Source organism: Vombatus ursinus, unplaced genomic scaffold (assembly GCF_900497805.2).
Source record: "Vombatus ursinus unplaced genomic scaffold, bare-nosed wombat genome assembly UNPS02014258.1, whole genome shotgun sequence".
Classification (NCBI taxonomy): Eukaryota; Metazoa; Chordata; class Mammalia; order Diprotodontia; family Vombatidae; genus Vombatus; species Vombatus ursinus.
Genome location: NW_020954036.1, coordinates 326,708 through 342,618, shown reverse-complemented (window position 1 = coordinate 342,618; position 15,911 = coordinate 326,708). Strand labels below are relative to the sequence as shown.

Sequence of the window (15,911 nt, the reverse complement as noted above, 5' to 3'; positions counted from 1 at the left end):
TTTCCTGACACCTAAACTTATTTACTATTGGTATTGAGAGGTCTGTTATACTCAATCCCTAATTACTTTCCCCTCCTTCTTCTTTTCCTTTTTTCACCATAACTTTTCACTCAAAGTGGACCTCAACTTCCTTTTTCCATTTTACTCCTTCTCTATAAACATATAAACCCACAAGAATGAATTTCTGCCATTTATTTACAAGAGATATACAAATGCAGAGTAAGGTAATTAGAAGTGAGAATAAAAGAAAACATCTGGTCCTGAGTGCTTGACACTTAATTCATATGCTATTCTATCTAGCTATAGTTTCCTGGGCCTCATTTTGTCCATTACAATTTTATTTTGTCCTAGTACTTCAAATTCCTTGAAGACACCAGGAAAGAATGATTATCTCTCATCCTAGAACACCTTTCACAGAACTGGGATCAACTATTGTCTTAGTTGACTGGTCCATTCTAAAATCCCAAAGTCTCTTTTGACTCAGAAAGCCTCCCAAATGAATGTTGGGCTGTGGGTTCTCTATCTATCTTCCTTCTCTATCCTATTCCTATAGGTAATAATTGAGGCAACTATGTTTTTTTGCTCTCTTTTGTTTTCCTTCTCTTCCATTCCCTCTTTTCTCATCTCCTCCTCTCCTTTCATCGTCCCCTACCAAGAAGAAAAACAAACAAGAAATGATGAAATCTAAAATTAAACCCATAACCTCAAAAATTAGAATAATTCAATTTGAGCCAGATAAGCCAAGGTCCAGAAAGAGGACTCCTATCCCTTGCATTTTACAACTAGTTAGGGTCTCATCCCAGCATCATTATTAGATCTCAGATTTTTTTTTTTACTATCCTGCTCCTCATTTAATACAAAATGTAACACTCTTATAGAGAAGAGACACAGATTCTTCTCTACCTCATGCTCTCTCATCTTACAGGAAAAAATCAAATATAGGAGCCCAAGAAATAGCAAATGCATGAGTGCTACACAGCCAAAGTTTTGTCAAATTTCCATAAAGAAAAGTAAATTAAGCATATCTTGGCAAAAAAATCTCACACATCCCCATCTGAGTCAAGCCTCTTTGTCTTTATAAACACATGAAGTTGTTCAAAGCCCAAATTTTGGGGACTACTATTATCTTTTCTAGGGTGACTTTTGGTAGTCAGCTAATACTGTTATCTCTTGCAGTTTTAGACTTTTCAGCAATGAGAATGAGGCCCCTGGATACTTCCCAAGGTCCAAACTTCTTCAAGTGAATGTGAGAAAGCTGGAAAAGTAGGGAAAAGAAGGATGTAGTGGTGAGGGAGGAGAGGTCAGAGAGGAGAATAAGGAGAGGGAAAAATTTTTACACTTACATTACTTACAGCCTTAGGCATGACTGACTGAGGCTAAGAGGTAATATTTTTTGTTCCTCCAAGATTTTCCCTGCCAGGCATCAAAGAAAGGAAAACTTAAGATTTTTGTAAAACTCAACTGTCTAGTCAGAGACAAAAAGTTTCTCTTTTTCAGCCAATCATTCAGGAAAAGGATAGTACAGATCTGACAGTATCCTTGCCTCTTCACATTGAGCACCTCTCAGATTATAGGAATTGAAACATTTTCCATATACATTAGAGCTTAAATTTATTTTTCATGCCTTTGGGGCCTTATCCTTGACACTCAGCAAGCCTGGAGCAGAGGGATCAATTAATACCTGGGTGTTCTGGGACCTTGTAAGAGGGAAAACACTGGAATAGACAGCATCTGGTGACATCTACCTGTAAGGCAGACTTTGGTGGGACAGCATAATCCTTTTCTTTGGACCCCCTACTGACAAATATTCTGACATATTATCTATCTTTTTACATATATGTACATTTCTGATCTCTCCAAATAGCTTATAATTATAGGAGCTATAACTTTACTTCATATTATTTCCACTGCACTTAGCACAGTGCTTTATACATAGTTAGTTATTTGTCAATTAAGAGGTTCACATATATTGATCAAATTGGTAGTGATCTTCTTTCTCCTCAGCCATGATACATTTCACATAAAGAGGTACTAATGACAGTATTGCTTATCTCAAATAACTGTTTGGTTTGTCTATGTAATACACAGTATTATGTATCTTTGCATTTGTAAAGCAGTTTAGTTGCACAATAGGTAGAGTACTATACTTGAGTTACTATCTGTGTGACCTTGGACAAGTCACCTATAAAATGGGAACATTAATAGCACCTCCCCTCTAGGATTGTTATAAAAATAAAACAAATTTTATAAAACATTTTGAAAATCATAAAGAGCTATACAAATGCTAATGATGATGACGATGGTGGTTGTAGTGGCTTTCGTTCATATAAATAAGAGAAACACTCTCAGGAGAAGTGTAAGAGATGCTCCTGAAGCTTATACTCCTGGGACTTCTCTGTCAAGATGGCTGACCAAGAATTTTGAAGAGAGTCAGGCTCATTTTATATCTCTTAAAAAGCAACAAAAGAAACATAAAAGAGAAGGAAAAAATGACTAAAAGACACATAGAAGGATATAAATCAAGCACAATCGAATATAAGTAATGTGTCCCAATACAAAAACCATGCCACGTTGTAGCTGAAAAAAAGGGCAAAATGCCAGAAGCAAATGTTAGATGGAAAAAAAAAATCCAACAACTTAAGATGTATTAAGAAATCAATTGGATAAGTGATGACATAATATCATTAAGCAAGAAAAAAACATTGGTATGGATATCTCAAAAGCAAAGGAGCTAATAGAAATGCTTTTTTTTTTCTTAAATCAGAGGTAGAACTAAAGTCAGCAAGAAGATTGCTAAAATCTATAGAAAGGAAATAATGAGGGAAAAACAACAGTGATGCTATAATAGAAAGCTTTAAAAATAATCCACAGAAGCAAGTGGGTTACTACAATGGAAAATATAACTGTATACAGTAATAGCCAAATGGAGAACATGCTGGGAAAATGAATCAAATATGGAAAAAACATTGAAAAATCTACAGTGTCAAGTTACAGGCTCACAGGATAGGTGATGATGGAGCAAAATCAGGATTAGAGTCAATCCAGAAAATACAAGAAAACAAAAGAGTTTGAACATTATCATCCAGGAGATCATTGAAGAAAACTTTCAAAAAGAGTTTTCAGAGAGAAATGTGTCCTTTAAGAAGTCTTTGAACTACAACTATGACTCCACTCCAAAATTGAAATGGTCTACCTTTCTCAATTCAAAACAAATTGGTTTCTAGTTAGATAACATCATATAGTCTGAATGACTAAATGTTTCCGATAAATTGAAAAAGTGAAAACTAAAAAAGAATAAGAGGCATGGGTAAAATTATATTAATGTGTTTTTATTTGTTAAAGGAGTCCAGAGTTATTTGATATTTTTAAAACTACAGTTACTTATGTAATACAAAGACTTTTGAGAGTTTTGTTAAGTTTACGTTAAGCTCATGGTAAATAATAAGATATTTTAAATAACAGAAAATGCAAAAAAAAATCACATTAAAACAGCAATATAAAGGACATCATCAGAAATGTATGACTACAAACAAACAAAAAGTTGGACTAATGTGACTTGTTTTAACCATCCTGAGATATAATTTGTAATTGAGAATAATGACTAAACTATTCATCCCTTTTAAGTGAGAGATCCCACTGCTGGTCATATATACTCAGGTTGGCAAAGATACAGGCCTCATATATATGACAAAATATTCATGGTTGCATTTTATTCCATATCATTCTTTTTAAACAACTCCACTTTCCCCCCTCCTTGAAATTATTTCTCATTAGATCTATAGAATTTAATTAATGAGAGCCTACCTCTCTCTTTGACTGAGAGAGGTAGATTTTAGATTTTTATAGATTTTATATAGATTTTTATAGATTTTTAAGATCCTACATCATCAGTTTCTGCACCCTTTTTAACTCTGCTCTCCCCAAATATAAGAAATACATCATATTATACCCATCTTTCCTCTCCTCCAAAAAAAAAACCCCTAAGATGAAATGTTAACTTCTTCCCAAGCTTCCATCATTTCCACTACATCAAGCAATTTCTACTTCTTGGTGAGAATCTCATCCACAAGAAGTTTCTCATGTTGGTTCATTCACCTTTTGAAAGATGAAATTATCATTAAGCAAGTCAAGAAATTATTAGAGGCACTATTTGGAGAGAGAGAGAGAGAGAGAGACAGAGAGACAGAGACAGAGAGACAGAGAGACAGAGAGAGAGACAGAGAGACAGAGAGACAGAGAGATAGAGTCAGAGACAGAGACAGAGAGAGAGATCAGACATACCCAGACACCTGAAGTCTTGTATCATTACTATATTATTCCCTGTGCCATTCTCTTGACTTGTTTCCCAAATTTCTCATTTATAATATTTTGTCGTGTTTGTTTTTGTGACCTGTAGAACACTCCAGTGTCAGTTTTACTTCCATTTCAGCCAACTCATCTTCACTCAAATACCTTCCACCATTTTTCCCCCTTTTGTTTCCCAGACTGAATTTCCCCCCAAGAGTGCATCTTTTTAGAATACAGTTCAATTCCACTCTCATTTTACCCAATCTCTTCCTTTTATACCCTACAGAATCACTTTTCAATCACTAGTCTGATTCTTTTGAATCTTAGTGATACTTGTGAGTCAATTTTGCCATCTTATATTCACTATGAATTCACCTTGCTTATTATCCATGTTTTACAATATATGTATAGAAAACTGTAGCTATGCATTTTGTTCTTGCTCCTTTCTTAGATTTTTTTCTTCCTTGATTTTCAGAGTGTTTCCACTGCTATTTTTCTTCCTATGTCAGAGCTATGTGGCACCATGGATAGAGCCTGGGCACGGAGATAACTTTAATTCAAATCTAGCCTCAGAAACTTATTGACTGTGTGTTTCTGGGCAAGTCATTTAACCTTTGTCTCCCTCAGTTTCCTTATCTGTAATGAAGGGATAATAATATTACCTACCCTTCAGGCTTATTGTGAGGATCAAAAGAGATAATATTTGTAAAGCACTCAACACAATGCCTATCACATAGTAGGTGTTATGTAAATTCTAGCTACTGTTATCATCATTATTTTTTTTTAGGCAATTGGGGCTAAGTGACTTACCCAGGGTCACATAGCTAGTACATGTCAAGTGTTTGGTCTGAGGCTGGATTTGAACTGAGTTCCTCCTGACTTCAGGGCTGGTGCTCCATCTACTGCACCATCTAGCTGCCCCAGTTATCATCATTATTAACATGTACATATGTATGCCCAGTATATATATGTGTGTGTAGTGTATATGCATTTTTTATTTCCTCTGATCTTATTTTTAAGACTCAATGAAAGTGCATTAAAAAACCTGACAGTTTTATTGATGTTTTGTTTTTACATTACACATTTTTTTTATGTTACAAATGGGAGATCTGTTGCAAAAAGGTAAAACAGTTACATAAATTAATAATGTAATGACCTCATCTGAAAGTGCATACATTTCACATCTCTAGTTACCCTCTCACTTATCCATTTCTTTAAAATGACAGAAAGCTCTTTGAGCTTCTAACCCTTCATCCTATTGAGAAAAAAGAAAGAAAAATAAGTTTCTTATATGAAATATGCATGACAAAAATTCCTTCAATGGCTGTATATGTATATACACACTTATGTATATGTATATGTGTTTTGTTCAGCACCCTAAATGCATCACCCCTCTTTAATGGTTAATATGTTTCATTGTTGATCTTGCGGAATCATGAATGGTCATTGTATTGATCATAATAGTTCTTACAGTTTTCAGAAGTTTTTTTTTTGTTTGTTTTGACAGTGGTATTTGTTACTTTGTAAATTGTTCTCTTGTTCTCATTTCTTTCAGTCTATATAAAAGTCTTTCACAATTGTTCATTTTTATAATATTGATATTAAATGTAAACTGTTCTTCTGTTTCTGCTCTCTTCACTTTGCATCACTTCATGTAAATGTTTGCATGTCTTTTTGAAATCAGTTGTTCCTTTCTTTCTTACAGCACTCTAAAGTCTTCCATCACATTAAGTACATGACCTATTCAGCCATTCCTCAATTGATGGGCATCTCCTTAGTTTTATTTTTTGCTCCCACAAAAATATATGTTATAAATATTTTTTTATTTTTTTGTTATAAATATTTTTATACATTAAGGACCTTTTCCCCTTTCTTTGATTTCTTTTAGGTATCAGCCTGGTCATGGTATTGCTCAGTCAAAAGGCATTCACTATTTAATAACTTTTTGTGTATAATTCCAAATTACTTTCCAAAATGATTATGGAATATAATTGAATGGAATAAACATTTATTAAGTAGCTACTTACCATGGGCTAAACTTTGTTAAATGCTTTTATCGATATTATCTCATTTTATTCTCAAAATAATTATGTGAGATAGATGCTATTATTATTCCCATTATACAGTTGAGGAAATTGAGGCAGACAAACCTCTTTGTTTTTCCCCTTGAAATATTTCTTCTACTTTCTGTAGTCATACTTCATTTATAATAATATCATAAAGGGAAATTTTGTATTCTTTCAGCTTTTTCATTTTCTCCCTAATAGGGAGATGCAACTACATTTTGTACAGAGGTAGTTATTAATTGACTAGAAAAAATGTAAACATAGAAGGCTCTTCAACTTACTATGAGAACCACAAGCCTTCCATACTAACTGACATTAAGGTCTTTATTTCTTTACTAATCCTTTTTAACTCAAATGAATGCCACAAATCCGATTACTATTCTGGGCATTTTTATTTGGATTTTCTTGCCTTTACTCTGTTATCTGTACAGCTTTCCTAGGTAATTGCATATGCAAATAAGAGATTACTACCAATATCCCAATAAAAATAATACCTTACATAGCTATTATCTATAGAAAGACCTTCTGAAGAAATTAAATTTTCAGCCCATTTTAATCAGGTTAGTGTGGTAGAAGGAAATTTGTACTGCAAATTATGTGACCTGGGTTCATGTCTTACTGAGACTTGTCACTCTGAGCACTAACTTATTTAATCTCTCTGTATCTTAATTTCCCTATTGGAAAAAAAGGAGATTGGAGTGGATGACCTCATAGGTCCTTCTAGCTCTGATTTTATTTTATCCCCTCCTCTCACAGTTATTCAGACATTCGAATATTGCATCTTCACTGTGCCATTATCTTCTGTGGCATGAAATAAGAGTCGGGGTATAAAGTGGTATGTAAAAAAGAAAAATTGGGAAAGTACATTTGACTGACAACATTGAAGTAGGTCCTATTAAATTTGTCTATTTGGTCAAGAATTGATACAGATGGTATGGGTATCATGGAGAGTGTTTGGGATAAAGATAATATTTTGGGAGGGATGAAGGTGGAGTGGACTAAGATAAGGCATTAGAAGGGATTGCAATGAATGTAGCAACTGCTTACAAATCCCCTATCCCAAATTTCTAATATTTTGGGTCAAGTTCCCTATTATGGACCAATCAATTGTTAGATTATGGATTTTTCAAAAGATCAAGAGATAATTTTCAACTTCCAAACTGTTGTATCACTTAGAGGTAAAAATTATGAATGAGTAAATACAGTTCTGAGAATTCAAATAGGCAAAAAATAAGATAATTGTATACTTCATTTTACCTAAACTTATTTCTTTGGTACTTTATTTTAAGTGAATTCTTTTTAATATCTAAATGCCAAATAAGCTATATTTTGGCAAAATTTGGTTTTTTAAAGAAGGGTTTGTATTTTCCTTTGATGCTTTTTTGTTGATAAAGAACCTTTAGCTACACTTTCACTTTCCTTTAGTAATGGGACATAGAACCATAACAAAGGAGGGGAGAAAGGAGATTTTCCAATGGGTAAAGTGACTGCTGATAGAACTTTCAGCCCTTTAGTAATGTAGAAACTGACATTAACACCTGCTTAGTAAGTAGTAATTAAAATTAGCACCTAATTAGTAAGTATTCATAGCAATTATATACTATCTGATAACAAATTCAGATGAACTCTTGCTTCGTCCTGTTCTTCCTTCCCAGAGCTGCCTCTCAAGCATTGGCCTTGTATTGGTGTCCAAAATCTGTATGTCTCTTTTCCTCCTGCCCTGCTGTTACATTAGGTCATACTTTGAGCTACTTGTCTAGAGAGCAAAAATTCCCTAATTATGTCTGAGAGGGAAAGGGTAGGGAATTGGAAATAAATGATTGGAAAGGGTTGCCCTGATCTCCCCCTATTTTTATTGCTATTAAACATTATTCAGAACTAAATTCAGAATAATATATCTCCTCTCCTTCCCCACTCACAGTGAAAGACAACACCCACCCCCCAAAAAACCCAACTTCCTCATTTTTCCTTAAGTTCAAAAAGCATATATTAAACATATAAAATCTATTCTATGTCATCATGGTGCAAAGTTGTCAAACTTGCCACCTGGACCCCAGGAAGCCAGTGCCCTGAACTATATTAAAATGTAACTGAGAAATGTTTAACAAAAATAAATAAAGATACAACATAGATAATGTTAACTTTTGGTTTTTGAAGTCAATATGTGGCCTGTGGAGAATTATTTGAGTTTGACAGCACTGGTATAGGAGATGGGAAAATGCTTTGTCAACCTTAAAGTACTACAAAAATGAGAGGTGTTATAGAATTCCAGCCTTGAATAAAGAAAACTGTGATTCCAGTTGTGTTTTTGAGACATTCTAGCTGGGTAACTCTGGACAAGTCAGTTCACTTTTCAGTGCCCTAGCCAGCTTTCCAAGACTGTACATTACAGATGAGTTACCAATCTGCACCAATGGAAAGAGTTTCCTTACCAGGATTTCTCCGCACAAGTGATATTAAAGACAAAACAAAACCAAAAAGCTAGGCACTGGGGACACAAAGAACAACAATAACAACCAAAAATTTTTTTTACCCTCAAGAAGATTGCATCCTGCTTGGGAATACACATTTAAATAGTTAAATAAACATGGTAATGTTAGGAGGGGTAGAAGGAAGCAAGTGTTTATATGGCACCTGCAACTGTGCTAATAACTTTGCAAATATTATATCATTTGATCCTCACAACAATCCTGGGAGGTATGTACTATCATTATGCCCATTTTACAGTTAAGGAAACTGAGAGAGACAGATGTTGAGTGACTTGCCCAGGATCACTAAAGCAAGAAAGTGTGTGAGGCTGGATTTGAACTTGGGTGCTATTGACTCCAGGCCCAGCACTATATCCACTGTGTAATCTAGAGAAATAAACATTTATGAGAATCAGGAAATATTGTCCTTAAGAGGTGGTAGCTTCAACTGCCCAATTATATGTGATACTTCTAACAATTTAAGTGAAATGGAAGGATATTTACAAAAATATAAATTGCCTAGATTTGTAAAAGATTAAATAAAATACTAACATAGATTTATTTTAGAAAAAGAAACTGAACAGACCATAATGAGCTAAGAGAAAAGTACCACCACCAGATGTATTTAGAAGTGAATTCTATCAAACATTTAAAGATCAACTAATTACTATTTTAAATAAATTATTTGGAATAATAGGCAAGGAAGGGATCATACCAAGCTCTTTTTATGAAACAAATATGATACTGATACCTAAACCAGGAAGAGTAAAACAGAAAAAGAAAATTATAGAACAATTTCATTAATGAATATGGATGCAAAAATCCTAAATAAAATACTAGCTAAAAAAATTACAAGAAATTACAAAGATTACACATTATGATCAAATGGGATTCATACCAGGAATGAAGTGACAGTTTAACATAAGGAAGGGTATTAACACAATTCATTATATCAATAATAAAAATTTTAGAAATGAAGAAAGATGCTATCTGCATCTAGAGGAAGAACTAAAATGTAGATGTATAGAATAATTATGTATATATTATATATATATATATATACATACATATATGTATTTGTATCTAATGGTGGCCATCTGTAAGGAATGGTGGGGAGAAGGAAGAAATAAAAAGAAAAAAAGAAATTTACATGATAATTGTTGTACTTTTAAAAGTAAATCATACATAATAGATTTGCAGTTTCACGTGCAATAATAATTTTGTTTATTATATACTATGTTATGGAAATGCTGGTTTTATTCCATAAATAAAAAAATAAATAAAAAAGAGGTGGTAGCTGAGTAGAGACTTGAAGGAAGCTCAAGATTTTAGGAGACATAGGAGAAAAGAGAATAAATTCCAAGCATGTAGGACAAAGATCAAGGGATATTTGTATATGTATATGTATATATGTATATGTATATATGCATGTATGTGTGTATGTATGTATGTGTATATGTATATACATACATGTGTGTGTATGTGTGTGTATACACACATATATATAAAATCTCCCCAATGCCTTGTACATAATAAGAGATTAATGTTTCCTACTTTGAATTGAATTGTAGCCCAAGATAGATAAGGAGACTGTTTGTGAAATCTGGAAGTAACACTATGTTTCCACAGGATGAAATGGAATGGTCTGGAGAAGGATGCTACCATGCTATAATAGTAACTCAAAAATGTGGTCAAGGCTGTTGAGGATCTCCTACTGTGGAATTAGTCATAAGGACAGAAGAAGGTTCAGGGACCATAAGTAGCTACAGTCACAAGTTAAGTTAGAGCTTCTGTCTGCCTCCATGTCCTCATTTGCAAAATGGGGAAAGTAATAGCACACCTATCTCCAGGGTTGTTATGATAATTGAACAAGATAATATTTGTAAAGTGCTTTGCAAGCCTTAAGTTGCTCTATAAATGCTAGCTATGATGATGATGGTTGGAAAAGGATTCAATTCAACAAGCATTCATTAAGCACTTATTATGAACAAAGTACATCATTAGACACTGAATGGTACAAAGGAAAAACAAAACATTCCTTATCCTCAAGGAATTTACATTCTACTGAAGGATAAATAAGGTACAGTAATGAATAAATACAGTATATATCAAATGAATACAATTTTATTTCAGAAGGGAGATATCCAGGAGTATGGTCACAAATATTTACCAACCACCTCTCTGATGTACATGACACTTTAATTTTATGAGGATTATTGAGATTTTCTTTATCACTTTCTTAAGTCTAAACAATCAACAAAACAATAACTCAAACTCTGTTTTATAGTGATTTATGATTTCCAAGGTGTAAATGCTCACACAGAAAATTTATCAATCAGTTCTCATTAGCCAGTCCAAGCTGATTATAGCACATCTGTGGTGCACATGGAGGAACAGCAAAGATCTTATGTAAGAGATAGTACCTAAGCTGAATCTTAAAGGAAGTTAGGAATACTGACACATAAATATGAAAAGGGAGTACAATCCAACAATGGAGAGCTAACTTTGTGCTATTTGACCATAGAAGGAAGAACTAGGAAGAATGAATAGAAATTTCAGAGAGGCAAATAATAGTTTGGTACAAATGAAAATTTCAGAACAATTAGAGCTATATACAAAAGGAATCAGCTATCTTGAAAAATAATAGGTTTCCTTGCATTAGAATTTTTCAAGGAAAGACTTCATATCCACCTGTCACAAATGTGATTGACAGGATTCTTATTCAGGTTCATGTTCAAGAAGATGACCTCTGACACAGGAAATTGATAGATGCATGAATTAGGGCTTGGTTTATTGTTTTGTTGATTGTATAGACTTATAAAAGTGATAGAAAAATACATGTGTTGTAAATAAATTTTTTCCCCATAGAATCATTCCTTAAACATCTACCAGCACAGCCCTGGACCAAGATACATATAGCCAATATATTTCTTGGTAGTACTAACTTGAGCACTTTGCTTGAAAGTGAACCCACACAGGAGATTGCTAAGGGTGTGGAAAAAGAAGACTAAAGGTATAGGCTAGGACACAGAACATATCTAATAATTATTTCATGGATTTTCTCCAAGAGAATAAACCTAGAACTGAAAAAAAAAGAAAATTAAGATAGGCTGCCAATTAAACACATAATAAATAGACTGCCAACTAAACACACAATACAACCAAATTCCAGATGTTTAAACTTTTAGAATGCTCATTGTAAAAGATGAAAGTGTGATGATAATTTTTTTTTATTTTTGATTTCCTTCTATTCAATTTTGTTATTCTATTCCTCTTATAACATTTGGTTAGCTAAAGCCTGTCTTCTATTAATATTAACCTCACCTGGCTAAAATATAACTCATGGAATAATAGTAGTAAGGGAAGACTTTTTGATTTTCCTCAGGTAAGAAGCCAAAGAGGAATGTGAACTTCCCAACTTAGCTATTTGAGGAAGGATTTCCCTATTCCAAGCCTTTTGGTTATCTTTATGACATATACATTCTTTCCCTCAATTAACCCATTGTGACTTCTTTAAAATGTAGCTTTGTAATTCTGTTAATGTAAGATTTTGTAAACTCAGTGTTTAAATCTGTATTTTAATCTGTTTACTAATTTGTTCAACCTTGACATTAAAAGAAGTATGGAATTGTTTATCTGTATTTCTTATTTTTATAGGTTATGAGGAAGTACTAGATTGTTGTATGTACAAAATTATTTCTCTGTCTCTCTAACATTTTATGTATACAAAGCTTCATTAAAATCCTAATCTTTGTTCAATATTATTTTTCTACCTCCTGAGCCTATACTTAAACATAATAAGATCCAAGTTTTTACCTCTATGATTTTGATATTGTAATAGATTTATTTGGCAATAATGACATGAACCATACAAACTAAACAGAAGACATTTCTCCCACATCAAAAGTTGGAAGGTTATCATCCCACTATGATTATCTTCACCTCATGAGAAAAGAATTGTATGAAGAAACAAAAATTATTTTTTATGGAGCATCTACATGAACCAAAAATCTGCTGCTCAACTCCTCAAAAAAGACTGTTATATATGTTGCCTTACCCTGACTAACAAGGAAATGAATCAGGTCCTTCACCCAGAATCTTATTTCTCATTCTTGACTATAGGCAAGTCAAAAGAAAATTGACAATGCTTTCTTTCATACATTTCCCCAAATCATCAATTGTCCCACTTTTGTTGTGGATAAGAAGAGTAATGAGTAATTTGTAGAGTCATGAAGACCTGAGATAAAGTCATGTCTTTGACCCACACTGGCTCTGTTTTGAGGGTTGTCATTTATCCTTTCTGTGCTAAAGGCATCTTGCTAAGGCAGAAACATTACCAATAGGTTGGAGATCTACATTTGTGGAGAGAGTTTCTAGTAAATCAATTAGTAAATCAATCAACAAACATTGAATGCTAGGGCTACAAAGACAAAAATGAAACAATCTCTACCTGCAGAGCGGTTACATTCAACAGAGGAAACACCATGTACAATGACAAGCATATCTGAGATACACACAGAAGAAATACAAGATAATTCCAGGGGTGAGAGAGATGCACTAAGACCTAGAGGTGAGGAGGATCAGGGAAGGATTGAACTAGGAAATATATTTTGAACTGATTTTGAAAGAAACCAGGGATTCTAAGAGGTAGAAGTGAGGAATGAGTGCATTCCAGGAATGAGGGACAGGGTATGACTCAAATGCTGGAGTTCAGGAGAGAGTTTAGAGTTAGATATTTAGATCTAGGAGTTATATGTGTAGAGATGATAATTCAATACATAGGAACTGATGAAGTTAGAGGAAAGAGAATAGAGAGAAGAGATCCCAGGATAGAGACTTGAGGTATATCCATAGTTAGTGGGAAAGGTAGGAATGATAGACCAGAAAAGAGGGAGGAAGGGATAGATAGGAAAAGAATCAGAAGAGAAAAGTGTCATGAAAACCAAAGAGGAGAAAATATCCAGGGAGAAGAGGTCTTCAACAATGTAGGATGATGCAGGGTTTAAGAATGAGGACTGAGATAAGACCATTGGATTGGGCAATTAACAAATAGATCATTTATAATTTTAGAGACATTGCAGTTGAATAATGAGATTAGAAGTCAGTTTGTAAGGGTTTGAGAGGTGAGAGAGGTAATGTAGATAGCTTTTTATAGGAATTTAACTGTCCAGGGAGGAGAGTCAAGGATAAATCTTGAGGTTATAGTTAGATCAAATAAACTGATTTTTTTAAAGATTAGGGGAGAAGGGCATTTTTTTTTTGCAGAGGTGGAGGCATCAGAGATTGAGACAGCAGACAAAGACTGAAGATTAGCAAGAAAGGATAATCTGCCAGAAGAAAAAAGAGAGGATTGGATGAGATCAAAGGTACTAGTAGAAAGCCTTGGTGAGGAGAAGTGCCATCTTTTCATTAGAGACTAGAATAAAGGGGGAGTCGATGCGAGATGATGTCAAGGGGTTTGGTGATTTAAAACAGTGGGAAAAGGGGAACTCTTTAGTAACTCTCTACACCAATGAAATCATATGTCTAAACTGTCCCTTGGTTCCCCCAAAGAAATGCTCTTCAAAACTACTATCATGAGAAAGACAGGTACATTCGAGTATGAATTTCTCTTAATGATAATTATTTCAAATGAAGTAATAGACAAGCACCGCCTTCCTATCACAGATACTTCATGAATTCCAAAATAAAAATGAGTCCTAACAGAAAAGCCCTTTAAGAGAAAAAAGAACTCAACTAGCTGTTTTTCTCAGATTGGCCTAGTATCTGGTTCTATACACCATACGGAAAAAATAGAATGATGCACAGAGACAAGGCAAAGACATGCCTACTATTCAATGAAGGAGAGGAATCTTATCAACAGTTTCCACACAAAGATGGAAATGGACTGACCAGGGAGATTGAGGCCTCCTAATTTAGGTCTCTGCAGTTAGTCTTGCCCCACATAAAACTCTCTTCAAGGCTCTTTTTATTTCCTTGTTTCTCAGAGAATAGATTAAGGAGTTCAGCATAGGTGAGACAATGTTATTCAGAATTTGAACCACAGCACCAAGCAAAGGGTTGGGTGTGGACTGAAAATAGATGATGATAATTGGTCCATAGGCACACATGATGGCAATGAGGTGGGCACTGCAGGTAGAGAAAGCTTTGCTCCTGCCTTCAGCTGAACAGATTCTCAAAATGGCTATCCCTATGCGGGTATAGGAGATAATAATAGTGAAAAGTAATGTCAAAGCCAAAAGGCCAACATTAGTGAAACCCACCCTCTGGGCCAGTGAGCTGTCAGCACAGGCCAAAGGTAGGACAACAGGAATGTCACATAAGTAATAGTCTACTTCATTAGGGCCACAGTAAGGCAACTGGAAAGTGAGTGATGTCAGTATAGTGGCATGGATACAACCTATCAGTGAGGTACATGTGGCAAGGACCACACATAGCGCAGTGGATGACAGATGGCAACAAAACGGTCATAGGACATCACAGAGTATAGAATGCCTTCAGTGCACCCCAAAAAATGATGGAAGAAGAGCTGGGAGGCACATCCCCTATAAGAGATGGCTCGGCTATTTCCAGAGAGAAAGACCAGCAATTTGGGGGAGCTCACTGAAGGAAAAAATATGTCAAAAATAGATAAGAGTCCCAAGAAAAAATACATGGGTGTGTGAAGGTGAGAGGAGGAGATGATGGCCAAGAGGATGAGCAAGTTCCCCAGCAGGGTGAAGATATAGATGAATAAGAAGATAGCAAAGAGCATAATCTCCAGTCCTTCTGTGTGAGGGATTCCCAGGAGAATAAACTCAGTCACCTCTGTGTAGTTCTTTATCTTCATAGGAGCGTCAGCCCTGGGGGAAGACAGAAGAAAGCAGGAGGTGAGTACAGATATCAAAGATGAAGGGTGAATTGGTTTGGCATGATATAAATTCATCTTTGATCACAAATTTATGTTTTTTTTTTTAATTGAAAGCTTTTCAGTACAACAACTAGGAAGATTATTACACACTGGAAGAAAGTCTGCCTTTTCCTACCTGAGAATGTTACCCTGAACTTTTAATCACCATGATTGCAAGTAAAATGGAGCTCAAAGGTGTAT

General features: G+C 34.5%; 1 protein-coding gene across 1 annotated transcript; it reads right to left on the bottom strand.

Annotated features, from left to right (window-relative positions):
• Window positions 1-14,736: 14,736 nt before the first annotated feature.
• LOC114042112 (olfactory receptor 148-like) lies at window positions 14,737-15,650 on the bottom strand. The gene is given in 2 exon segments (XM_027860794.1): window positions 14,737-15,254; window positions 15,257-15,650. Coding segments are annotated over 2 exon segments (912 nt in total).
• Window positions 15,651-15,911: the final 261 nt, after the last annotated feature.